The sequence below is a fragment of the Agelaius tricolor genome, unplaced genomic scaffold (genome assembly GCF_023055355.1).
Source record: "Agelaius tricolor isolate 1412-34295 unplaced genomic scaffold, bAgeTri1.0.p SCAF_9, whole genome shotgun sequence".
Taxonomy (NCBI): domain Eukaryota; kingdom Metazoa; phylum Chordata; class Aves; order Passeriformes; family Icteridae; genus Agelaius; species Agelaius tricolor.
The window spans coordinates 21,758,515-21,782,192 of NW_027269269.1; the positions used below are offsets into that span (position 1 = coordinate 21,758,515).

Sequence of the window (23,678 nt, forward strand, 5' to 3'; positions counted from 1 at the left end):
AGGCATCTGTAGATCAATAAAGGTTGAGAACCACTCCTGCAGACCGCTTCCATAGGCCATGCAGCTTCCCTGTGGCATGTGCCGAGGCCTAGGCAGCACCACTCATCCCGCAGGTCGTGTGTGGGACCAGGAACTACCTACAGGATTAATTGCAGGATGGAGCTGTAGCAGCAGCCTGGGCTGAGGGGGTTAGTGTGTGAGGCTGGGTGAGGGTTAGACATCAGTGGTGCTGGATCTCCAGAGCTTATTTCAGCTGGAAAGCACCTTCCTGCAGAGCCATCTGCGCCCATGCTCTGACTGCAACGGGCAGAAGTGTTTAAAAAATATTCCTCCTCTCGACAACTAACTACCATGCTGACACTTCCTCTGTGGGTGAGGCTGCCTCTGGAGCCCTGAGCGATGCAGACCCTTTCTTTGACTTTGTAAAGAAAGCAAAACAAGCTTTCCAGGACTCAGAGCTCAGGAACTAGTTTTTGCTGGAATGGTAGAGTTTCTACTGCTGTGAGACCACACAGGCACACAAAACTGCCTCTCCCCTTTATTTTGCAAATTCACAGTGGCAGTTCCTGCAGTTAGAGACACATTTGTACACTTACTGAGATTTAGATTTTAGGCAAGTGACTCTTTGCCCTATCTTTTGTATCTGCAATGGCAAGAAGTCCAGAGGGAAATTGTCTTTCTGGAATCCTCCTAGCCTTGACTTGGAGGATAGGATGGGGTTCCCAGGTGGTCTCCTAAACAAACTAGTGATGTCTAAGAATGTGTAATTTTTAACATCAGCTCGATTCAACTTGGTGGCTCCAGGCAGGATGTGTTTGGGAGATTCTGGTTTAGGACTCTGACATGGTATAGGGAGCAGATTTTTTTTTTTTTTATGTAACAGCCACATCCTTCCCCTTAATTAAGAGTATAAGGCAATTTATATGAGAATTTTGAAGTACTTCAAAGAGGCTTAACAATAATGTTCAGCTAACTGAAGCCAGCTGCTCCACATGGGAACTGAAAAGACTAAGAAATGTGTTTTGAATAATTAAAAATATGTCATAAATAACTTAAATGACTGTAGGAAGAGGAATGGAAAACTCCATCATCAGAACAGAGAGGCTCTCTGAATTAACCCAGTAGTTTAACAGCAAGATGGTTCATAGTTCAAACAGCTGCAGTTCCTTTATGTAACAGCTCCTTAGTCTTGCAGTGCAGGCTGCTCAAAGACTTAATCCTAGTATATCCATATAGATAAAGGCATGGTGTCTCGGAAGATCTTTGTGAGGAAAAGAGAGAAAAATAAATCTAATCACTTCTCCTTGCGGCCAGAATCTGGGAGCATTCAGTCATGAGCGATGGCTGTCATTACACAGACTGTCAAGAAAAACCAGGATGGTGTAGGTGGGTAGGCAGGAGGAGAAAGGTGGATGAAATGGTGTATTTACCAAACCCAGTGCCTCCTAAACTGTATAGGATGCTAAATGCGTGCTGACCTCTTGAAAAACAATCCTGCATATCTTGGAACCTAAGGATCAACAGAAGTAAGATCATTTTGTCTCAGTTCCTCCATAATCACACGTGACTTCTCAACACCACACCGTGCGTGTAGCTAAGGACGGCTGGGGAGGGGCTCTACAAGTGGCTCCTGGTGTATGGCCACAAGAGTCGTTCTGGCATGATGAAGAGAAAGAGCACGGTCACATGTTTAGCTTAATTGCCTTTGTTAGTCTGTCACAAGTGTTAGGTTGTACCAGTCCCGTACAGCAGAGATCATCTCCATTCACGATACAGCAGCAGCTGCCCCGCACTGGCGGATTCCGAGGTGAATGGAAAACCACGGTAACGAGTCAGCAGCACTTCCTCGCCCTGATCCCAGAATGGGCCGGGCTGGAAGGGACCCCAGGGTGTCACTGCTCCAACCTCCCTGCTCAAGCAGGGTCATTCATGCCACAGCACACGGCACAGGATTGCCTCCAGAGGGTTCTCCAGTGAGGGAGACTGCACAACTTCTGGGCAGCCTGTCCCAGTGCTCAGTCACCCGCACAGTGAAGAAGTTCCTCCTCACGTTCAGGTGGAACTTGCTGTGCATCAGTTTCTGCCCTAGTGCTTGGCACCACCGAGGAGAGTCTGACATGCTCATGGATGGGATCCCCTCTCAGTCGTCTGAGCCTCTCGGGCTGAAGAGGCGCAGCTCCCTCAGCCTTTTCCCGTAGGAGCGATGCCCCAGTGCCCCGGTCACCCCCGCCGCCCTCCGCGGGGACCGCCCGGGGCAGCCCCGCGCAGCCCGAAATGGCGGCGGGAGCGGGGCGGAAGTGCCGGGGCAGGCGGGCGGAAGCGGCTTCGCAGCCGGGCAGCGCCGCTTCCGGACCCCGCGCGCGTCCGCTCCCCGCCGGAAGCGGCGGTGTGTGGGGCCCAAGATGGCGGCGGGGATGTACCTGGAGCACTACTTGGACAGTAAGAGCCGCCGGGGCGGGGCCGAGGCCGCGGCTGAGCCGGCCCGGGGGGCACGGACGGGCCGAGGGGCGGGGCCCCGCGGGGGCCGAGCGCTGCCCAGGGCGCCCGCGGACTCTCCTTCCCCCTCGGGCGCAGCCCGGTGCCCGGGCCGTGCGGAGAGGCCCCGTCCGTGGGGCAAGGCTCGGCTGCAGCTGCCGCGGGAGCCCTGACACCGCGGCCCCGCGGCTGGTTTGTCCCAAGAGAAAGGAGCCCGGTGCAGTTCCAGCTGCCCCTCGGGAGCGGGAGCTTGGCTGTCAGTGGTTTCCAGAGATAGACATCGAGCACAGATAACTTTTGGATCTGTGGGGCGGTAATTATGGTATTTTTCTACGCTGTCAGTTTACAAATGCAGCCCTGCTTTTCTGGCCGAAGAGGAGCTCTATAAATGCCAATGAAGTTGGCAAGGTTATCAGAGCCCTCCTATGGTACCTCCCATTTTACCATCCTGCCTTAAGGTGCTTAAAACTTCAAACTCTGCCCTTTGGGGATGAGACTTTCAGTGCATGTTTTACCCACGCGTTCTTTAAATAGCCGAGTAGATCCACCGGAGGAGTTGTTTCTCAATGAGTGGGCTAATGAGTTAAGATTGAATAACCTGTTCTTTGAGGAATGCCGTTCTCACGTGTTCCTGCTGGTCTGGTGTTGGCACTAGAGAAAGGGGAGGATGTTCACGGGATGGTGTGTCCTTAAAGCTGGGTGGTTCTGGTAATGTGTCTTCTGCTTCACTGCACCCAGCCAGTTAAATCTCTCACTATCTGCTTGCATATGCATGGAAAAAATGGAGTTTGGCTCCTCAGAGGTCCTGCTACACCGGGTTTCTTCCAGCACAGAAATGATGAGGTGCCGATATGGACGCAGAGTGTCTCATTCCTTGCATCTTCAGTGCTCCTTTTGTCTTTAGGAAAGAAAATGTCTCTCTAAGAATGTTCAAGAACCATAATAAATTTCAGTGAAAGCTGAAAAGAAGCTGCAGTTGGACAGGCAAGGATCTAGGAGTGCAAGGAAGGAGGCCAAAGCCAGGAAGAAGAGTTGAATGAGGAGGCAGGTTGGAGAGGAGCAGATTTGTGTTCTTGTGCAGTTCTCACTGCGTTGCAGAAGGCTGCAGTTGACTGAGGCTCCTCAGCTGGGAGAAGAAGGGCTGGGAAAGAGGAGAAAGAAGCAGATGGGCAAAGAATAAGTGCACAGGGGGGGATGCAGGGTTTTCCTGCTGGGAGGGCAGAGGTATGTTTTGGGTAAGAGCTGCAGAGCAGAGCTAAAGGAACAGAAGCCTGGGATCTGCAGTTGATGAGCAGAGACAAGCAGGATGCATCCCTGAGTGGGCAGAGGTACTGCAGATGCACAGCTGGAGAGAAGGGAAGGTTGGTGGCTGGAGAATGCTCCTGCCAGAGTCAAACACCTCGGGATCATGTCATCACACTCAACTGAAATCAGCCAGCCTGGGAACTCCTCTTCCTCTCCTGTACAGGCATGCAGAGGAAATGGCAAAGTCTTCTCTCTCAGCTGAGGTTTTTGGTCCTGAGATTGGATTAGAGATTCTCATCCTGGTGAAGGTGGATATTAATACAGGAGAGTCACTGTTATGGTTGAGGTGTTTTGCTTAAAAAAATAATGAAACTGATGTGCACAGTCTAAAAGTCCTTAAAACCATCTGGTTACAAAGATTTTAGGAAGAACAAAACATTAATTCCTGTGATAGTTTAAGCCTTTTTGCTTACCCTTAGATCTCTAAGGCCTTTTTCAGGTTTGTCTGGTGCAACATTACTTGCTGTTATTAGCCACTCATAAGATACTTGCTGTGCTATTCCAGATTTCTTTCAGGAAAGCATGAATGTGTTGTGAAACTTGGCATCAAAGAGCACCCATCACAGTCTTCAGTAGGTTAGGCTGCTGATAGGTAATGGCATATATTTCTAATTACCCACACTGCTCTCCCCTAAGCCTGCTCTCCTCTCCTGGCCTTCTGCCTGAGCTCCTCACTCTGTGGAAATGCATCCAGTGTTTTAGACACAAATCTTCTTGATGCTAACTGATTGACAGCATTCAGTTTCCTACTTGCTGCTCCACTTTTTTTTCCCCCCACATTATTTCAGTGTTTTAAAAACATTCAGTTCCATTTTAAAGTAGTTCACTAATATCCTAAAAATTCCTGAAATTTGATAAACAGTCCAGAACTTTGGGTTATCTCTTATAAAAAGTGTCTAATTCTTAATTTACATCTGTGTCTTGGAATGGAATTCTTTTAGTAGCACAGTGCTCTTGCAGATCCAGTTTTCAGTTGAATGTCTTTTTTCTTCCCGTAGAGATTCTCTTTCCTGTGTTTGTCTATCTGGATCTGCTCAGGGAATGAATGAGGAATGTGTGATGAAAGAGGGCAGTTATTTGTAGGACCTCTTCATATCTTTGAATAAAGGAAGGTGTGTAAGGAATTAAGTGAAAATTGTAGGGAGAAAAAAGGTGGCCTTCTGTTTGAAGCAACTGAATATCACTCTGCCAAAGTGAGTTTGGTGGGGCTTTTTTATGTTGTGATTCCCACTTTGTACAGGTTTTCCTTGCTTGGATTGTGCTTCCCTCAGATTATGAGTGGAAATTTTTAGTCAGGGGAGCAGATGTGGAGAATGCTCATAGCTGCAGCTGGAGTCTGCTTTGAACAGATAATTCTGAAAAGTCATGCTATGAAGCATTTTTGCACACTTCAAGAGGAGAGTTTGTAATTAGCTGGCCTTTTGGCTTTACTCTCTTGGCCTCAGTAAATCTTGTGGCCTTCATGCTCTTGGTGAGGGCAATGGGCCACTCCAGTGCAGCATTGTGAAAACACTTTATTGTCACCACAGGAAGCACCTTGAAAAGCTGGCTACAAAGTCAGTTTTCAGTTTGAGCTCTGGGTCTGAGCTTGTGACTCTGTGTTGAGCAAAGAGAATAAAATAAAACTTTGAATCAGTGCTCAGTCACTGGGAATGAGAAACACCTTGCATGAAACATCATGTGAGTAGGTAATTAAAAACTGTATGTTAAAATGCATAAGCAGTCTGACAATGTTAGGCACACAGCCCCAGTTGCTTCAGTTCATATATTTTGAGCCCTCTACTTTAGAAATCTAAAGCTGTTTTTTTTGTGGACTAGCCAAGTTAAGAAGAGTTCTCTTAGTAAAAGGTGTCTAGAAGCTTAGGTCAGGTATTACAGCAGCTTTCAAGTCTTGCTGTAATTTGAAACTGGGTTTAGACCTAGGATTAGGCATGCCCTTTCCTTAGCTTTAAGCTGTTAATTACAAAGCAAATCTGTCTGAAATATGTTATGCTCTTGGCAGATACTTTTGCAGCAGAAAAATACACACATTCCTTCTGTGCTGAGCATCCTGACAGAGGAACTCCATATCTTGTCTACTCTGATCACCTTCATTCCTTCATCCTGCTTACTGAGCCAAAGGATTCAGGGAATGGGAGAAGAGGAATGTGTCTTGTTCCACTTTTCTTCCTGAGTGTTTCTCTCCAGTGGCTGAATTTAAACATAAAAAGATTTCCATGTCTTCAAATATTGTTCTCCTTCTGGTTTCTAAAAATCCAGAAGGAGAGGGGAGAAAGCAAGATAAAAAAGCGCTTTCCCTCAAGCAGTAACACCATGCAGCTTTAGTAAAGGAAAACCTATGGGTGCAAAGGAGTTAGAGATGTAGAAAAGGATGGAAGAAGAAGGAAGAAAACAGTATTTTGTGATTAAGAGGTGGAATGTGCATAAAGACTCATGAGAATAATTTGTGCTTGCTTGAGTTTGAGTTCCTGTGTTTGGCTCAGTGTTGGCCCTCGAAGGAGGTTAGAAATACTGCTGTGGAGGTGATGGAGATGGCAGGCTGAGATGAGGAGACCTCAGCTGGTAAGGTAACATGGTGCAATGTAGTCAATATACCTTGGGTTTTTCCCTATTTTACACTGGTTAGGGAGGCATTGAGTTTCCTTTGCTCCTCTGCTTGCATTTGTCAGTAGGCACACAGAGGTGCACCCCCACCCACGGGGCTTGTCACTGCTAGGAAACTTAAGCCAGCACAAGCACAGAGCAATGGAAGCAGCACGTGTCCTCATGGAAGTCATCTTTCTTCTGCAACTGGCATGGGAATGTCCTTTTGCTCTTTGATAACTAGCTAACCTAGTAAAATAGGATTTTTCTTTTGGAATGGCCACATCTGTCTGGATTTTCTTCTGTACAGATTCATCAAATGAGGGTGTGATGAGTATTGTCATCTTAAGGCTCTTAGGGGGCTTGGGTGTGATGGTGGAAATTGCTGTAGGCAAGCCCTTGTTTTCTTCCCAGACCTGGCTGTGTTCCAGTTTCCTCAGCAGTTCTTTTATCTCTTGCATTCCCTACCTCCATTACTCTTATCCCCTCCCCAGTGTAGCATGCAGCCATACCCCTGGCCCTGCCTCTACAGTTTCTCACATCATTCTTCAGAAATGCAAGTCTCTTAATAAATCATTTCTCTGCTTGTCACTGTTCTGGTGTAGTGAAAGATGCCTTTCACCTTTCAGAGACTTTGGATTAGTTACACCTGTGATGCACCACACATGATCTATGGAAAATTACAAAAGATTTCATGCAGGGGAGAGAATTTGGTGATTCATAGGCATCATTTGTTTCTTTGTGAAAGCTACTGGCACAGCCCACACTGAGCTGATACATTTAATGACCAATTCATTTAGAATTGGTTTTGTTGTTGGCTGATATTTTTATTGGAGCTGATACAAGATAGCTTTACGTGGCAAAGCCTGCTGTGTTTTCTCTGTAGTTCTTCACTTACCCAACTGCAAATCTGATGTCATTGTTTTGGCAAACAGCCCTGCCGTCTCTTTGGTGGTTGTCCCTGCCTTTGGAGGTCTGTGGCAGGCTGGAAATGCCAGGAGTGTTGCCAGTCTCATTCATTGTGTCAGTCTTCCAAGCCCTCCAAGCTTTTCAAATTCAAGATTCATCTTTGATAAGAAAGATCCCTTTTCTGACACTTAACAACATTCCCTGCTATCTTGTCTGTGGACGCTGTAGCATTGAGCTACTGTAATAAGACAACAAAATGAGCCCTTCCTTCCTAAGAAACAGTCCCACACTTTGGGGGAGTATTGGGTTTCCATGGCTGACTGTCACTGCTGACTGGTGCCCATTTCTTTGGACAGTGTCTGAAGCAGATGTGCTTGGGTGGACTGGTGTGCGGTGCAATGCCCCAAAGCTTGGGATATGTGCTATGGCCACAGAATTCCTGGGTGCCTGTGGCTAAATCAGCCTGCCATGCACCTAAACACCCTCTCTGTAAAACTGTAGGTAGGGTTAACCCTTGCCAGGGTGTTGTGAGGATAATGGTACAGGTTAGGATTTTTTATTGCAGCAGGGCTGAGTCATCTCTGAATCAAGGGAAATTGTGCTCAAGGACCAATTTCAATAAAGGTGCTTGTGTAAAAGTTTCAATAAATACCTGTGTAGGAAGGTGATTGATTACTTGAGAGCACAAGACAGAGTAGCAGCAATAGTTTAAAAGGGTGATACACTCTGAAAAAGGAGGGATATAAAAGACACCCTGCCCCCTAATGAGGGAGCAAGGAAGCTCCTGAAGATTGCTGCAAGCCACTTGTCCTGCAGTGTACTTCAAGTGCTGCAAAATTATGAGAATCATGGAGTACCAAAAAGTCCGGTGTGGTTCCCCAGCAAGATCCCAGCCAGTTTGCAGTCCTGGGTGGCAAAGAACTTACCCTCTCATTGTAGCAGTCCCTGGCACAAGCAGGAATTTTTAAAATTGCCTTCAGCAATGTGGTGTCTAAAGTGTTTGCTGAAATCAAAGCTGTTAAATAAAGCAACTGTGGTTATGTTTCAAAATGTCTTTTCCCATTTTTTAATAAAATTTAAACATGTCTCTAAATGTGGTGGGTGAAGAGATGTCTTGGGGAAGGTGCTGTGTTTGGATGGTCCTTGGTGCTGTTGATCTGTTTTTAGGACTTTGGGCAGCACAGATCCATTGTTTGGCACAGCACAGACGTGCTGCAGAGGTTTGAAGCACAGTTGAAGTTATCAGGCTGTGTAGGCTTGCTCTCTGCGTTTGTGTGTCACAGTTAACATCTGAGTTAAGGAGCTGAAGTTTAAATGTCAGTTGCCTGCACCTGACAGCCCACATGTGTTTCTAAAAAGAAGTAAATAAAATGATAATTATTGAAGAGGGAAAAAAGGTGGTGTTGGATTCTGACTTTTGGAGAGAGAGTGTGTGGTTCTGAAGGGAGAAGACAGCATGGTCATGGATGCCTGTGGAAGAATGAACAGGGGAAAGAATGACAAGGAAAGAGGAGAGTAAAAGAGATGACAGAAGAATGGGTTAGTGAAGGGATAACATGTGAGGAGAGAAAAAACGAAGGTAGGTAGAGAGACTTTACCTTGTGATCAGAAATGGAAACAAGGTAAGAAAAGGAAGGGATGAAAAAGACACATTCAGCAGGAGAGAGCTGCACCAGTGATTTTCAGGATAATCAGACCATGAGAGGAATCAGTAGGGCTGCACCAGGCTTCTGTACGGATCTGTGCAATGAGTCCATTAGGAGAAGCATTGCCAGCAGGTCGAGGCAGGAATCCAACCCATCCACTCAGCCCTGGAGAGGCTCCTCTGAAGTGCAGTGTCCACTTCTGGGCTCATTAAAGAGAGACATGGAGCTCCTGGAGCCTGTCCAGCAGAGGGGAATGAGGACGATTTGGAGACGAGCATCTCTCTTGTGTGGGAAGGCTGAGGGAGCTGGGCCTGTTCAGCCTTTAGAAGAGATGACTGAGGGGGCTCATCAGTGTCTATAAACATCTCCAGGGAGGGTGTCAAGGGTGGATCCAGGCTCTTCTCAGTGGTGCCAAGCACTGGGACACAGGGCAGTGGGCAGAAACTGATGCACAGGGAGCTCCAGCTGAACATGAGGAAGAATTTCTTTACTGTGTGGGTGACCAAGGAGAGATTCCCCCACTAAGGTTGTGGTGTCTCCCTCTCTGGACATATTCCAGCACTGTCTGGAGGCAATCCTGTGCCACGTGCCCCAGGCTCTGGGGTCACCCTGCTTGAGCAGGGAGGTGGGGCCCCATGATCTCTGTGGTCCCCTCCAGGCTTACCCATTCTGTGATTCTGTGACACAGTTGTATTACTGCCAGCCCAAGCTGCTGGCCTTGCTAGCACTTTATTCCCTGTACATTTTCACCATCCTCCTGTTCCTCTCCTCCTGCTGTGCCATTTCTGTGGAAAGAGGACCTCACTTTTCCTTGTTTTTCTGTCTGTTGTTGCATATCATCACTCTTCTCTAGTGATCAAAGATGTCTCTAGGGTGTTCTTTCTTTACAATTATCAGTTTCATAATCTGGGAATTACGTGGGTATTTTATGACAGATAGTATTTAGTCATGATGATTTTAGGTGAATCTTACTAAGATGAAAACAAAATTAGTTGAGAGGAAAAAAAGGAGAAAAGCAGGAGGAAATGAAATTACATAAATAGCATGAATATTTTTTTAGAAATAGCGAGGAAAAGTGTGGTGGTAGGAATGAGGAAATGGAGACTCAAATCTAATTTTTTTTTTAATGGCACTTAGAGAGTGATAATGTCTGGTAGCCAGCACAGCACAGGTCAAGCAATTTCAGCAAGTGTTCTGTCCCCTGTGATAAATTCTGTGAGGCAGAGAATCACTTCTGTTTAAGGCTATGCAAGAGCTTTGGAGTTAAGCTGCAGATAGTAGAAAACATCCCCACAGCTAGATTAAGTTATGTACCATACAAATAGTTTGTTGCTCAGTTATAACTTGCTTATCTGCAGCTTTATCTTGTTATGCTTTTTGTTATTGCCAGACTCTCTCTGGATCATAATTTGTAATGGTCTGCTCAGCTTCCTTCCACGTTCAGTTGAACAGATAAAGTATCTTTGTAGCAGTTCTGATTATAAAGTCACTGTACTGTCACTTGTTTCATTTTCTCCATTTATTGACAAAGCAGTGGCAGAACATTTGTCCAATAATAGATTTGCAGAGTGGAATGTTTTGCTGTGGTTTTAGGAAATCATTTTGCTGGTTTTAGCAGGGAAGGAATTCAACTGGCAGGGGTTTGTCTCGTCAGCCCCAGTGGAAGCCTGCCCAGCTAATGAGCCTCTGGAAGATCATGGCTCAGATGTGCATAAATGATCTGCCCATGGTGCCTGAGCTGAGCATTTGCTCAGCCAGAGCCAGGTGACAGCCCTCCCCACACTGCCAGGGCCAGGTGACAGCCCTCCCCACATTGCCAGGGCCCCCAGGAGCAGGGGGCTCTGCACACCTGGAGGCAGGAAAGGAGGCAGGAAAGGAGCCACTGGCCTGGCTGAGGAGATGGCACTGAGGGGAGCAGGCTCTGGGGAGAGACGGGCTCTCAAGGGTGGGGGCACAGGCTGAACAGACAAGTAGAGGCAAAAGACAGACAGACAGATGTTGTCCAGACCTGGGCATGTGCTGGCATCAGTGGTGGTGGCAGATTTTTACAGTGATGGCTGTAAAAACTAGAGCACAGTTCCTTTCAGGTTGTGTAGCCGAATGAAACTCCTGCTTGAGTTTCTCCTGGTGCAAGAATGTCACTGTGAAATGTGACCCTAACCTCATGTGGGGCTGTTCTGCCCGCACAGCAGTGTCCTACTGGCTTTTGTGCTGGCTCAGGAGCTTGCTCTATGTAAAGGTTTCTAGCCCTGCTGAGGGAAAGCTGACAGTACCTGGTGGAATTTGTGCTTTTACCATCTGTCCTTTTCAGAAGAGAAAAAGAAATTACATTAATCTTTTCTAAAAACCACAAAGTCCAGAATTTAGAAGCTGTGATCTTCCAGGATTAATAAACTCAATATAAATTTGACATATTGTGTGCAGTGCAGGAAGAGCTTCTGTTTTCCTCTGGAGGATACCTGTCTTGTCTTCTGCAGCGGGTGCTTTGGAGAGGAATGAAAAGCAGCGTGCTGCAGTATGACCCATGTTTCATTTGCTGTATAAATTGAATGGTTTAGAGTTGATGAGGCTGGGGATTGCAGGAGGGAAAAAGGCATGGTCTCTAGATTCCCAAGCTGAATTTCATCCCTGCCACAAGCTCCCTCTATAAGCAATAATAATTTTCAGCATTGTGTCCCCGTCGTGTTCTGAGAGGCTTTTTCGAACCATAGGGATGTAATCCGGTAGTCAGCTGCTTAAACCTTGTGTGAAGTCTGTCATGCTGAACAAACATGGAAGTATCAAATTCAGGATGTGCCTACAGACTTCATTTTGCTGCTTAGTAATTTTTCAGAATTTGAATTTGCACTGCTAACTGTCCTTGAATGCAGAGGGGTGATATGTATGTGCTGTGGATTATGTATCTGGGTACTCAAGGACACCTACCTACTACCTGAGCATTTCTCAGGTAACTAAATCAGAAATGGCAACAGAAGTCTGTTAAATCAACAGCTTGATTGCTCCTAAGTATTGTGCATGTAACTTCTTATTATTCTGTTTGGGCAAAAATCTAAGTAAAAGGAACAACTTCAGTGCTCAGCAAGGCCCACAGTTGGTTTTACCTCTTATAGGAATTAATTTCATGTCCTGTTATGTAGTACTTGTTAAAACTTGTTAAAACCTTCCCCTTGCATGCAGAACCTTCCCTGTCAACTGGTTGCTCTTCAGGGAAGTGGAAAGGCATTCATTGCTCTAGAAATATGAGCAGACAAAATGGAGATTGCTGCCTGGACTATGCGTTGGACAGCTTTGGTGATGGCCAGACACACCTCCAGTTGCACTCCATGTGAGCTGCAGAGCAAGTTCAGGAAGCTCAGACGTGCTTCTGTTGTGTCTGTGAAGAGTTTTCCCCAACACCTTCTTTTTTAAACCTTCAAGAGAGATTTATTATTTTCATTAGGTATAAAGGTGACAGTAATCAGGCTTAGACTTCAGGTTAATGCAGTGACACTAGATCTCATTTTGACTAGACAGGCATGGAAAAATGAGAATTGTTTTTACCAGCTTTGCCAGTTGAGCATCTGGTGATGCCTGGGGGGTGAGTAGCATAGTGCATTGAAAATTAATTGACTATCAACCTCACATTGCTCATTCAGAGCCCTACAAACGTTTATTATTCACGATGTGTGGCATCCTTCCAGGTGTTGGACACACCATTCTGAGATGACAGCGCAGAAGGCACCACAAGTTACAAGTCACAAGGGGTTAAGACTGCTCTCTGTTCCCCATCTCAGACTTGATCTTTGCTCTGCCCAAAGTGTCTGCTGTCCCCTGTATGTTAAATGAATGCATTAAACAGACTCACTTTTCAGTGAATTAGCATTTGATCAACTTAATTTTTACATCCCTGTGTAGAAATAACTAAATGGCTTTATTTACCAGCTGTTGTGGTATTTTTTCATTACTGAGTGGAGTTTTCGGATGGAGATGTTGTGTTATAATGAGTGACACTCATTACAGATCTTGGGTTTCTGCTTTCTTAGTGTGGACCTTTCTGCTCAGCAGCAGTTTTCTGGTAACTAATATGTATTCTAGAACTATGTTTCTGCATTAAATGTATCACATTTTTATAGTCTGTCTCCTTCGGGGCCAGCAACAAATGGAAGCAGGCTGATGTGCACCAGGGGTGTGTGTGTGTGTGTGTGTGTGTGTGTTATTGGTTAGCTTTGTTCCTGCCTTGGCAAGGAACAAGGATCTGATTTCTCCATGTATTCTCCTTTCTCTGCAGGTATTGAGAACCTGCCATTTGAATTACAGAGAAACTTCCAGCTCATGCGAGATCTGGATCAGAGGACAGAAGGTGAGGATCGGGAATGGTTTTGTTGCCAAGACAAGGAGTATGTAGCTTGACCAGCTATTCTTTGCTTTGCTTTTGTCATAGGGATCTCCAGGCAGGGGAGGAGGCCTGGAGCTGCTCCAGTCATTGAGTCTCTCCTGATGGAGAGCACTGTGGTGTGTGAGGTGTTTGTGTATTTAATGTTTTGCTTCTTTCAGACCTCAAGTCAGAGATCGATAAGTTGGCCACGGAGTATATCAGCAATGCACGGACTTTGTCTTCAGAGGAAAAACTGGGGCTTCTCAAGCAGATCCAGGAGGCCTATGGGAAGTGCAAGGAATTTGGGGACGACAAGGTTCAGCTGGCAATGCAGACCTACGAGATGGTATGAAGGGAAGTGCCTCATGCTTATCATGTGAACGCCCACACTAAAGCCGCCCATCTTGCAAGGCCCTGGGCTCTCATTTTTAGGCCATGCCCACTCTTGCTCCTCAGCTCTTTAGTGCCAGCCCCCTGCCCCTTTGTCCCCTGTTTGTCCTCCCTCTGCCTTCCTGGGCTCTGTCCTGTGGTAACCCCTTCCCTGGTGTCCTTGCAGGTGGATAAGCACATCCGGCGGCTGGACACAGACCTCGCTCGCTTTGAAGCAGACCTGAAGGAGAAGCAGATAGAGTCGAGTGACTATGACAGTTCTTCCAGCAAGGGCAAGAAGAGTGAGTAGCACCACTGGGCTGCACATTGATTCAGGAGGCAGCCAAGTGACTGTGGAAGTGGTGGGGATGAAGGCAGGCACTGGAGTGGTGCAGATCAAAGACTGTTGCGCTGGAGGCTGCAGGACAGGTAAAAAGATGGTGACTGGGCTCTTCTTGTGTGAGCTTATTCAAGGCTGCTAGATAAATCGAGATGGGGTGCATGGCCCAAAGCCAGTACACATTCCAAAGCAGGGGTGTGCTTTGGTGCTGCAGGGGTTGTCACTGTCAGGTGTCTGTTTTGGTGGGGTGACAGATGCAACACCTTTTTCTCTTCTTACCAGAGGGCCGAGCCCAGAAAGAGAAAAAAGCTGCCCGTGCTCGCTCCAAAGGGAAAAACTCTGATGAGGAAGCACCAAAAACTGCCCAAAAGAAACTGAAGCTCGTCCGCACGTAAGTGTTGAAGGGACTTGAGAGAATGAGAAGCAGCACTGGAAGTCAGACCAAGGCAGGCCTAGCTAGGCTTCCCTGAGATCCCCAGACTGGAAATGTGTGTCCTCTGTCCCTTCTTGGGAAGCAAGAGGAAGGAAACTTGTTTATTCTTTCAGGGGAGTGTGGGTTGAAGGGAAAAGCAGGTCCCCTTGGGTGTAGGTACTTAAATAAGAGAAGTATCTGTCTCTGGCAAACAAGGGCACTGTCTTGGGACACACAAAGGTACTCAAAGCCAGTTACTTTGCTGACTTGCTTTATTCCTGTTCTGCAGTAGCACAGAGTACGGGATGCCTTCTGTCACCTTTGGAAATGTGCACCCCTCGGATGTACTGGATATGCCCGTGGACCCCAATGAGCCCACTTACTGCCTCTGCCACCAGGTCTCCTATGGGGAGATGATTGGCTGTGACAACCCAGATGTAAGAGCCTGCACATGGTGGAAATGGGGGGAATGGAGTGGAGATGAGTCCTGCATGGAAAGTCTTGTCCTGCTTGGGTGGGCCCTGGGACAGCAAGCAGTGACAAGGAGAGGGCTTACCTCAGGTAGTTGGGATGGCCAGAGGTGTGGCTGGCAAGGACCTCTGAAGTGCCTCTCTCTTCAGGGTTTTCTTTAAAATGTTTTCTTGTCCCTAAACTTAGCAAGGGAGAAGGGGTGTTCTCCTTGCTAACAGTGTGTAGGTTGGGTGTGAACATTCAATCCTTGATCACTGCTAGGGATTTTGGAGTTTGTGATTAAATGCTGGGAAACTCTGGTAGTCCAAAACCAACAATTTCAAAAGGAAACTGCTCTTTAACTGGCTGCTCTTCATCCCAACAGTGTTCCATTGAATGGTTTCATTTTGCCTGTGTGGGTCTGACGACAAAACCAAGAGGAAAATGGTGAGTGAAGCAACCTGGGGGGCCCATTTGACCTTTGGAAAGGGGAGGTCCTTGGTGGCAGGGAAAAAAGTACTATATATACACCCACTTAGAAGATATTATTAAAAGGAAAATTTGAATTAAGGCTTTGTCAGGGACCTTGGAAAAGGTCTTTTGGGACCATGCACTTGAGGCTCATGTCATGCCCTAAATGTTGGCTTTGTACTTCCCTTTCTAACAGGTTCTGCCCTCGCTGTTCCCAGGAGAGGAAGAAGAAATAAATTCACAGGAGACCTCAGTACTGCTGCAGGAGCTCTCTTCCCCCTGCCAGGGCCTCGTCCCAGTTCCCCCAGCCCTTGGGGCCTTGGTTGAAGGGAAGTCTTGCCCTGTTTGTGGTTTGGGCCATCCCTGGAATGGTGTGTACCCTCACGGTGGTTCCTGTGTGTTCTGTATCCCTGGTTGCTTCTGAGTCCTTAAGGGAGGCCCTCTCTGTGTACTATTCCAAACAGGTCTCTGAACCTCAAAGGGAATGAATGAGGGCACCAGGGTAGCCACCAGATTCCCAGGGATTCAGGTAGCCCCTGATTTTCCTTGGCTTTCCTTCAGCCTCCTCAGAGTTCATTGCCTGTTCTCTGCTTAGAGAACAAGGCTATGGGATGGGGGAAGGAAAGGAGGTAAGTCTTCAGCATTTTAGGTCATTCATTTTCCTGGATCTTTTTCAGGAGAGAGGGAGTAACCAGGCTACTTCTTAATCTAGTGGGCTGGTTGAGAGACTGAAAACCTGATGTGCTCCCTGTCTTTAACCATTCCACTGCTGGCATTGGGCAGCCTCTTTTGTTGGGGAGAGGAGGAGGCAGAGGGATGTTTAGAGCTAGCTTTGTCTCTCTTATTCCTGGGGTAAACCTGCTGGTCTGGGAGGCACTCTGTGTGAAGGAGGAAGAATTTCTGACCACGTGGGGAGAAACAGCTTGGTCCAGTCTGTCTTCCGGCCTCAAAATTCTGCCTTCCTCTTGTGTAGTGGTGCTTCTCCATGGCATTGATGGTGGGAAGTTTGAGGATTCAGCTCCCACTTGTATAATACAGAATGAAATAAAATTCATTGAAACCAATGCTCTGTTTGTCACCTTGATGTCACTTCCAAAATTAACTGCAGCAATCGCTCTCTAGTTTTTCTTTCTTAGCTCTGCATTTATTGTAAATGGTGAATGTGGCACAGCTTTTTCATGTAGCAATCCTGTCACTAAAAGGTGACATTCTGCATAAATCAGGCTTGAAAATGTACCTAATGTACTTGCAGAAAGCTACTGAGCTTTCTGGTGGCTGTGAAAAATTCCTGCCCCTGCAGTCATGCCCTCACAAGAAGGTGAACGTTTATTCCCACTATTGTTTGATCATTTACTTCATCAGTTGCTTTCTCTTAAATGAGGAGGAGTGGAGGTGGCAAAGGCCAACCCTCACTGTCTGTTGGGCAGCACAGCTGAGAAGCCATCAGGACAAACCATGTGCCTCCAAGAAGGTGGATAGGTTTTCCAGGCACACTGATAGCTTGCTTCCCAGAAGGTGACAGTCACCTTGTCAGAAACTCTGGCTGCTGTTACTAACATAACATAATAGGGCTCCAAAACAATTCCAGAAGTTCTGCAGTGTCTGCAGATAACTGTGAGGAGATGGCCCATACTGGAGCTCCTCTTCATGAATTCCATTGGCACAGCCTGGAGACTGACAAACCAAGTCTTCTTCCTCCCTGTGGTCTGCTCACCAGGAAGGTTTAAGCCTTTCACCTGAAACATGGAATGTTTTCCTCACCCAAATTACTTGTATGAGGATCCATGGAGGATTTTGCTGGTTTAGTTATGAAGCCAAAGCTCTGCTCGGGTTCAGAGGACGCTGTGGGCTAAGATCAGTGCTACTCCCACCTTGTCATTGCACGGGGACCCTGGCAGCCCTCAGCTCAGAAGCTGGTGCTGTTTTCTGTTCAAGTGAGTTAGCACCGAGTCAGTCTTTGCTTTTGCCTCGAGAAGGCATGTTCATTCTGTTTTTCTGTTCATTCTGCACAGAAAAAAGGATGAGTTCTTCCCCAGGCTGTGGCTTATCTGGTTTGTGGTACCCCTGCCGCAGTCTGAATCTCAATCCCCAGATCGTATTGCATCACTTCCTGGGGCTTCCTTTCTTAAAGAGGGGAGAAGCAAATTCTGGAAGGTGTGGGCTGTGTCTCTGGTATGGTTTTAGTGACAGGGAGACTCTGCCATGATCCAGTGGGTGAGCAGGCTGTGCCAGGAGAGCTCATCTCTCCAGCTGGGGGTTACTCAGACACCCCCTGGTGCTCCACTGACAGAAGAAATGGTGGATGTGCCCTGAACTGGAAAATGGGCGTGGGGCAGGGGGCAGGGGTGATGAAGGATGGAAACTGCTCCAAGCAGCTTGGTTTGGATGGATGGGACACAGGATTTAATGGCCAGCATTAGCAGGAAGCTCTCTAGGAACTGTGGGCCAGAGAGGTGTTTGAAGCACCAGCCAGCAGCAAGGAGCATTCCAGGGACTTCTGCTGCCATTGAGGGAATGCTCTGACTTGCACAATGTCACACAACCTAGACCAAAATTTGGATAAAACCTGGGCATTTTTCAGTGGCTTGGAAGTATAAATGCAAATGAAAGCACATTAAAAGCTAACCTTGGAAAAGAGGGAATAAGGGCAATAGCTGTGCGATATTTAATCACCAGAGGAGAAAAAGAACCAGCAGAAGCTAGAAAATACAAAGTACAAAAATGAAGCCAGTGGGAACAAAGCCTGTAAGTGACAAGGCTGGAAACATGAGCAGCTTTTTTTAGAATGCCTTTTGTTTTTGATATAATTGAACATGGCACTTGTCCATTACTGACTGGAGATAGCAGGTTTGTAATGAGAGGAGGGGAAGTGTTCTGTAAATATTTATTCTGTGTTGGTGCTGGTGTCATATGGAGATGGTGTACTTCCTAAGCAAACAGTAAAGAAGGGTTTTAAATGGCACCTCTTGGGGCAAAGACTTTTTTGATCATCAGTCCCCAATAAATGATGTTTGTCGTCCTGTGAAAGCCACCTCGAGGCATCTGTGGGTTGATCTCTGTCAGACTCTGGACTGCTGAGGAAAACCTATGAGGCTGGAAAAGAGCCAGCTCTGTTTTGGTCCTTAATGATGTCAAGAAGGCTGCCACAACAGTCCAGATGTGAAGTACTGGAACAGCAGGGAAGTAAATTGCTTCTCTCTAAAACAAGCAAGAAATCCAGGTCAACAAAATAAAATCAGATTGTCAGGAAGTAGCCAAAAAAATCTGTCAAAAACTACTTGATTTTTTTTAAGATCCTTGTTAATATTTACCTGGATCACTGTAGTGCTAATGGGATCTGAGAAGTTTACTTCTCCTAGAATTGAAGTGCTTAAAGCAGGGATATACTCAGTTAAAGTAATCATGAACTCTGTTACAGAACTGGCTAGCTTGCAGATTTCCTGGAACAGCTGTCAGTGCAACATAAACACTTTCTAAAATGGTGCTGGAGAAATTGCCCTTTTAGAGTGATTGGAAATATCCTAGTTGATGAGTGGAGTCAAGTCTGAGTTTCAGGAGGCTGGAGCCACAGAGCGTGACAAGAGGGAAGAATTTTGCAGCCTTGTTAAACCCATTTATTAATAATAATTGGTCCTGCACACAAAGGACCAATTTATCTTGCCCAGTTTGATTGCCCCATCTGTGGGCATCTTTCCTGAGTAGCTGGGCAAATGTGCTGACGAGGATGTTCAGCAAAGTATTCCCCTTTCCAAGGAGCAGACGTGCTCCTCAGGCTGCTGTCCCTCAGGCTCTGCCACCACCATGTCCATGGCATGGCAGCCATCCCAGCCATGACTGTCACCTCCCACCAGCGGGGCCACCTTCCTCTCCTGCTTGTGGATAAACTCAGCCCACAGCTCAGCAACACCCAGCCTTTCTTTAAGCACTCTTAAGGTATTACTCACCCAACCACCCCCCAGAGCTGTGTGCTGGACACTCTCTCACCATCACATATATTCAATTCAAATGTTGCCCAAATCAGCCCAGAGGTCTCAAGCTGGCAGTGGAAGACATTCCCAAGAGACAGCTTGCTCTTACAGAGTGAAGATAAGCCCGTCTACCCCCAGACCTGCCTGGTTTGAAAATTTCTGAGCTGTTCTGCTTTTTATCATCAACCACAGCTCTGCTTCCTCCCTGCCAGTGTGAAGACATTGAGAGCCTGAGTGGCAACATCTGCTCTAAAGATCTGGCTGTAAGCAAGGGAGACTGCAGCACTGAAAGAGTTAAAGACTAAAAGAAGGAAATGAAATGTCCTACCTTTCCTTCCAAAGACAACTGAAGGAAGTTTCTCCAACTCTGCTTCCTATTAGTTACAGTATCAGAAGAAATAAAGCTGTTTTTATCTAATAAAATGAATTTCATTTATAAAAATAGTCAAACATCTTGATTAATGTATGCTAATTTATGTTTATTTTCCTGAATACATAAAAGAAACTAGGAGTGTTAGTTTTAGAAAAACACATTTGTGCCCAAGGCTTAAGGGCAGGCAAAGCTGTGACAAACACTGAGCTCCTACATCTTGGTGTGACAGAAACGTTCAGCAAGGTGTCTCCTTCGGTCTGTTTTTGCAGGTGTGCCATTTAATTTCAGTGGGCTGGGTTGCTGCCACTGAAGAAACAACTCATTCAAAACTGAAAGCCCATCTGGGAGTAGCAAAGGGATTATTTTTTACACATTACAACAAGCAAGGAAAAGAAGTGTGAGACCTTGGCATTTCCTCGTTCTGAAAGCCTGAATGATGCAGTCACTGGAAGAACCCATTTACTCACCACAGAAAGACTGAGGTGCGAAGAAGCCTCTCTGGAGCTTTGTACTCCAAGCCCCTGCTCACATTAGGGATAAAACTGTGGTTGGATCAGGTTGTTCTTGCGTGAAACTAACCTGCCTAAAAAGGCTACAGCAGTTTGTTCAAGCAGGCTTTTATGTATCCACTCCATTTTAGTTTGTATTAATAATTCAAGAAACCATTTTTAAATGCTGTTTTTGCAATCAATTAAATATTCCATTTTCTAAATGTCAAGTAAAAAATGCTTCATTCACTATTTCCTAACAAAATAAAATGTAAATTAAGTATTTGAATTAATGCACGTTATAACTGTGTGGTGCTTGTACAAATGGGAATAGATTAACATATCTACCAGGTTAAAAAGAGTGCCAATTTTAATGTAAAGTCTATATTTATCAGCATATTCACATAGCTCTCAGCCAATGACAGTAAACCCACCGAAATAAAGCACAAATGCAGAAAGAAGATGATTTAACCTGCGAATAAAGTCAGCAATTTAGAGAATTTTGGTTTGAATCAGATCACTCCCAGGTGCTTTTGTCTGTGCAGATGGGCATCTAAGCCCTGCTCTGCATGGGCTGCTACCTACAGTCCTTCCCACAGGGTGAAGGTGTCCAGCACTGGGATCCTGGAGCAGTGTTTGGAGGAGTTGGTGCTGAAGGGGAAGGGGCTCTTTGCTTGTCTGCCCTGTGATGGCTCTGGGGCCTCTTGGCAGGGCTGTCCCCTCTGCTGAGAGGCTCCTCAGGACTGTCCAACTCCTCCTGTGAACAGAGTGAGTGTCCCCTTCTCTCCCCGCTCCTTTAGGTGTGTGTTTTAGGGAATGGAGGGATCACACCTCCCTTCCTTTGGTGCACTGCGTGGAATGCACAGCCTGGCGTGTCTCGGGCTCTGTCCTGAGACCACCCCAACACCGACACAAGCAGAGCTGCTCGTGGCCTCCTCCCCAAGCAGCCTGCTGGTCAACTTCTAGCAGCACACATTCACATCCAGCTGGCTTTGGGAGCACTTTTCTATCATCTCTGCTCACATTTCAAATTATTTAAGACACACGCTTTCTGGGGATGCTGCTTGACAAGCCACTGGAACTCACACCTGATTTTTGTGGCCTCCATCTTTATGGGGTTTTGAGCTGGCCAGACATCCTCTCCCTGCCCCAAACCCCCCAGTTTAACTCACTGTGCTGACACAAGGCCTGTGAGCCACGGTCCTGGAGTTTCCATGAGGTTTTCAGTCACTGCTGCTGCTGGTGGTGCTTGTGGTGGAACATGCAGCACGGAAAATGCTGAGAAACAGCCAAAGTATTTGAGACAACAACAAGGAAGAGGAACTCATCTGCTGAAGGGTGGTCCCTCACAAACAAGACAGGCTCTTACAAAGCTCAGAGTTGACATGCAGTTGGATAACAACATGGAAAACACCCCTCCAGCGAGTTCTTGTCCCGCTGTTGCAGCTCCCTGTGCTGGCTCAGGCCCTCCGTGGGCCTGGGGTGACAGCTGTGTCCCCCAGCCCGCCGGGTCCCGGCTGGCACAGGAGCACCCCTGCAGGAAACTCTGCTGTGTGGCAGCCCTGAAAACAAGGGTGCAAATCTGCTTCACTGCAAAAATCACACAGCTTGTAATGCATCACTGAGGGTACAGCCCTGAAGGTGCCAAGTGAGCCCTCAGAAATCAGAAATCAGAAAATGCTGGAATTAGCATCACCCCCGCATTGCTGACAGCTGTAATTGCTCGATGCAGCAGTGTGGAGTAGACTTCCCTCAGCCTGCAGCATTGATGTACAAGGTGCTGCTCCTCCCCTCCTCCTCCCTCCCCCAGAGATGACTTTGGTTTTGCAAAGACTTGAAGTGCAGGTGCCCACAGCCAGCTGGCACACACCTCATCCAACAGCACAGCGGTGCCTCCTGCTCCCGCAGCTCCCAGCCCTGCTGGGTGCATGCCAGAGACTCACTGGCTTCTAGAGAGTCCACTTGTGGACTTGGAGTTTTCTGAAGGATTCTGACAACCTGAACCAAGTCCAGGACGTGCCACAGTGCATGAGAAGTGCTGGGTAGCCAACATTCCTCACATCTGTACCCACCTTTCCAAACAAACAGCAGCTCCCCACAGGCATTGCTACCAGAGCACCAGCCAAGGGGCACTCCTTTGGCAGGTCCCCCTTCTTCTGCATTTGTTCTTCTTTCCTGTTCTCAGGAAAATAAATCTCTTGCTGGCATATGAGGACACAGGCAGTGTAACCAACACCTGCCAGACATCAATAACACTGTGTGGCATTGCCCAGACAAGTTTTGGGTGCCCCATCCCTGGCAGTGTTCATAGCCAGGTTGGATGGAGCCCTGAGCCACCATCTAGTGGGAGGTGTCCCTGCCCATGGCAGGGGGATTGGAATGGGATGATCTTTAAGGTCCCTTCCAACCCAAACCATTCTATGATTCTGTGACATGTCCCATCATTGTGCTTTCCTTAGTCCCACATTTCCATCAGCCAGTGAGGTCAGCACTGAACATCTCTGGGAAGTTGCTCAGTCAGGGTGACAGCTCAGCCTTGGCTGTTTTGTTGCAGAGAAGTGGAGGTGATTAACAGAGCTAGGGAGCTGGAGGCCTTGCAATTGTCTAAAATCAGCTAATAAGAATATGTCTCAAGCTAAGTAATGGAAGACTAGGAGCTGCCAAAAATATGCAATCTCCAGTAGTGTTGCCTGTTTTAATATGGATAGCAAGAACTAGCTGGAAAAACTCTCCTGATCATTGTTTTTCTAAAGAGCTGCAAAAACATTCAAAATTCAGTGTGCTGTTTATAAATGGTCAGGCTTCAAGGCTCTCAGAAACGCTACTTTCCAACAAGACACCTCAGAGCAAATCAGCTCGTCTCCTGGCAGGCCCCGCTGATCGCACACGCCTTTTACCAGACTGCGTAAAAGTGATGGGAGCTGTCACTTTGCTATCCCGAATGGCCACAGGGCAGGGGCAGGCGGTGTGCCAGCCCGGCACCGCAGCCGGAGCAGCTGCAGCGCGGCAGAGCCGCTGGAACCTCCCCGGACCTGCGGCAGGAGCGGCTCCCGCAGCGGGGCTGGAAACTCTGCCCGCTCTGTCCGCAGCTCCTCCTCGGCCCCGCCGGAGCCGCTCCGCACAGCCGGGGTGGCAGGGGTGGCAGGGGTGGCAGGGGTGACAGGGGTGGCAGGGCTGACAGGGGTGGCAGGCGATGCCAGCCCGACTTCTGCTGATGCCGGCACTTCCTGGAGCTGCTGTGCCAGGCGTTTTCCTGCCAGCTGCTCACCCGTGCGGCTGTGGCCGTGTCTCTCTCTCCCCGTGGCGCAGGAGGTGCCCCCACTCCGCATCCCGCGGGGCCATCCCAGGGATGCGGGCTCCGTGCCCTGCTCCGGGTGTCTCGGCATTCGGAAACGGGCAGGGGTGTGGGTCTGCCTCAGAGCCAGGCCTTGGGGCTCTGGTGGTGCCTAAACCCTTTTTGCCGGCGGCAATCTTCCTGCTTTTTCCTGGGAAGGCTGCGCACAGAGAGGGGCTCAGGGCACCTGCGCCAGAAGCA

General features: G+C 47.5%; 1 protein-coding gene across 4 annotated transcripts; it reads left to right on the forward strand.

Moving 5' to 3' along the window:
• Nucleotides 1–2,314: 2,314 nt before the first annotated feature.
• On the forward strand, nucleotides 2,315–16,378 carry ING4 (inhibitor of growth family member 4). 4 transcript variants are annotated; one of them, XR_011680130.1, is made up of 10 exons: nucleotides 2,315–2,439; nucleotides 13,186–13,257; nucleotides 13,452–13,618; nucleotides 13,829–13,943; nucleotides 14,264–14,372; nucleotides 14,683–14,830; nucleotides 15,229–15,290; nucleotides 15,511–15,685; nucleotides 15,779–15,843; nucleotides 15,992–16,378. XR_011680130.1 is itself a non-coding variant. In XM_071433172.1 (8 exons), exons 1-8 carry the CDS (start codon nucleotides 2,403–2,405, stop codon nucleotides 15,548–15,550), a joined length of 750 nt encoding a protein of 249 aa, XP_071289273.1. In that variant the 5' UTR covers nucleotides 2,315–2,402; the 3' UTR covers nucleotides 15,551–16,378. The 4 variants fall into 4 exon arrangements, 1 of the variants encoding a protein (XP_071289273.1); XR_011680129.1 differs by having other exon boundaries at nucleotides 15,511–15,843; XR_011680128.1 differs by having other exon boundaries at nucleotides 15,779–16,378.
• Nucleotides 16,379–23,678: the final 7,300 nt, after the last annotated feature.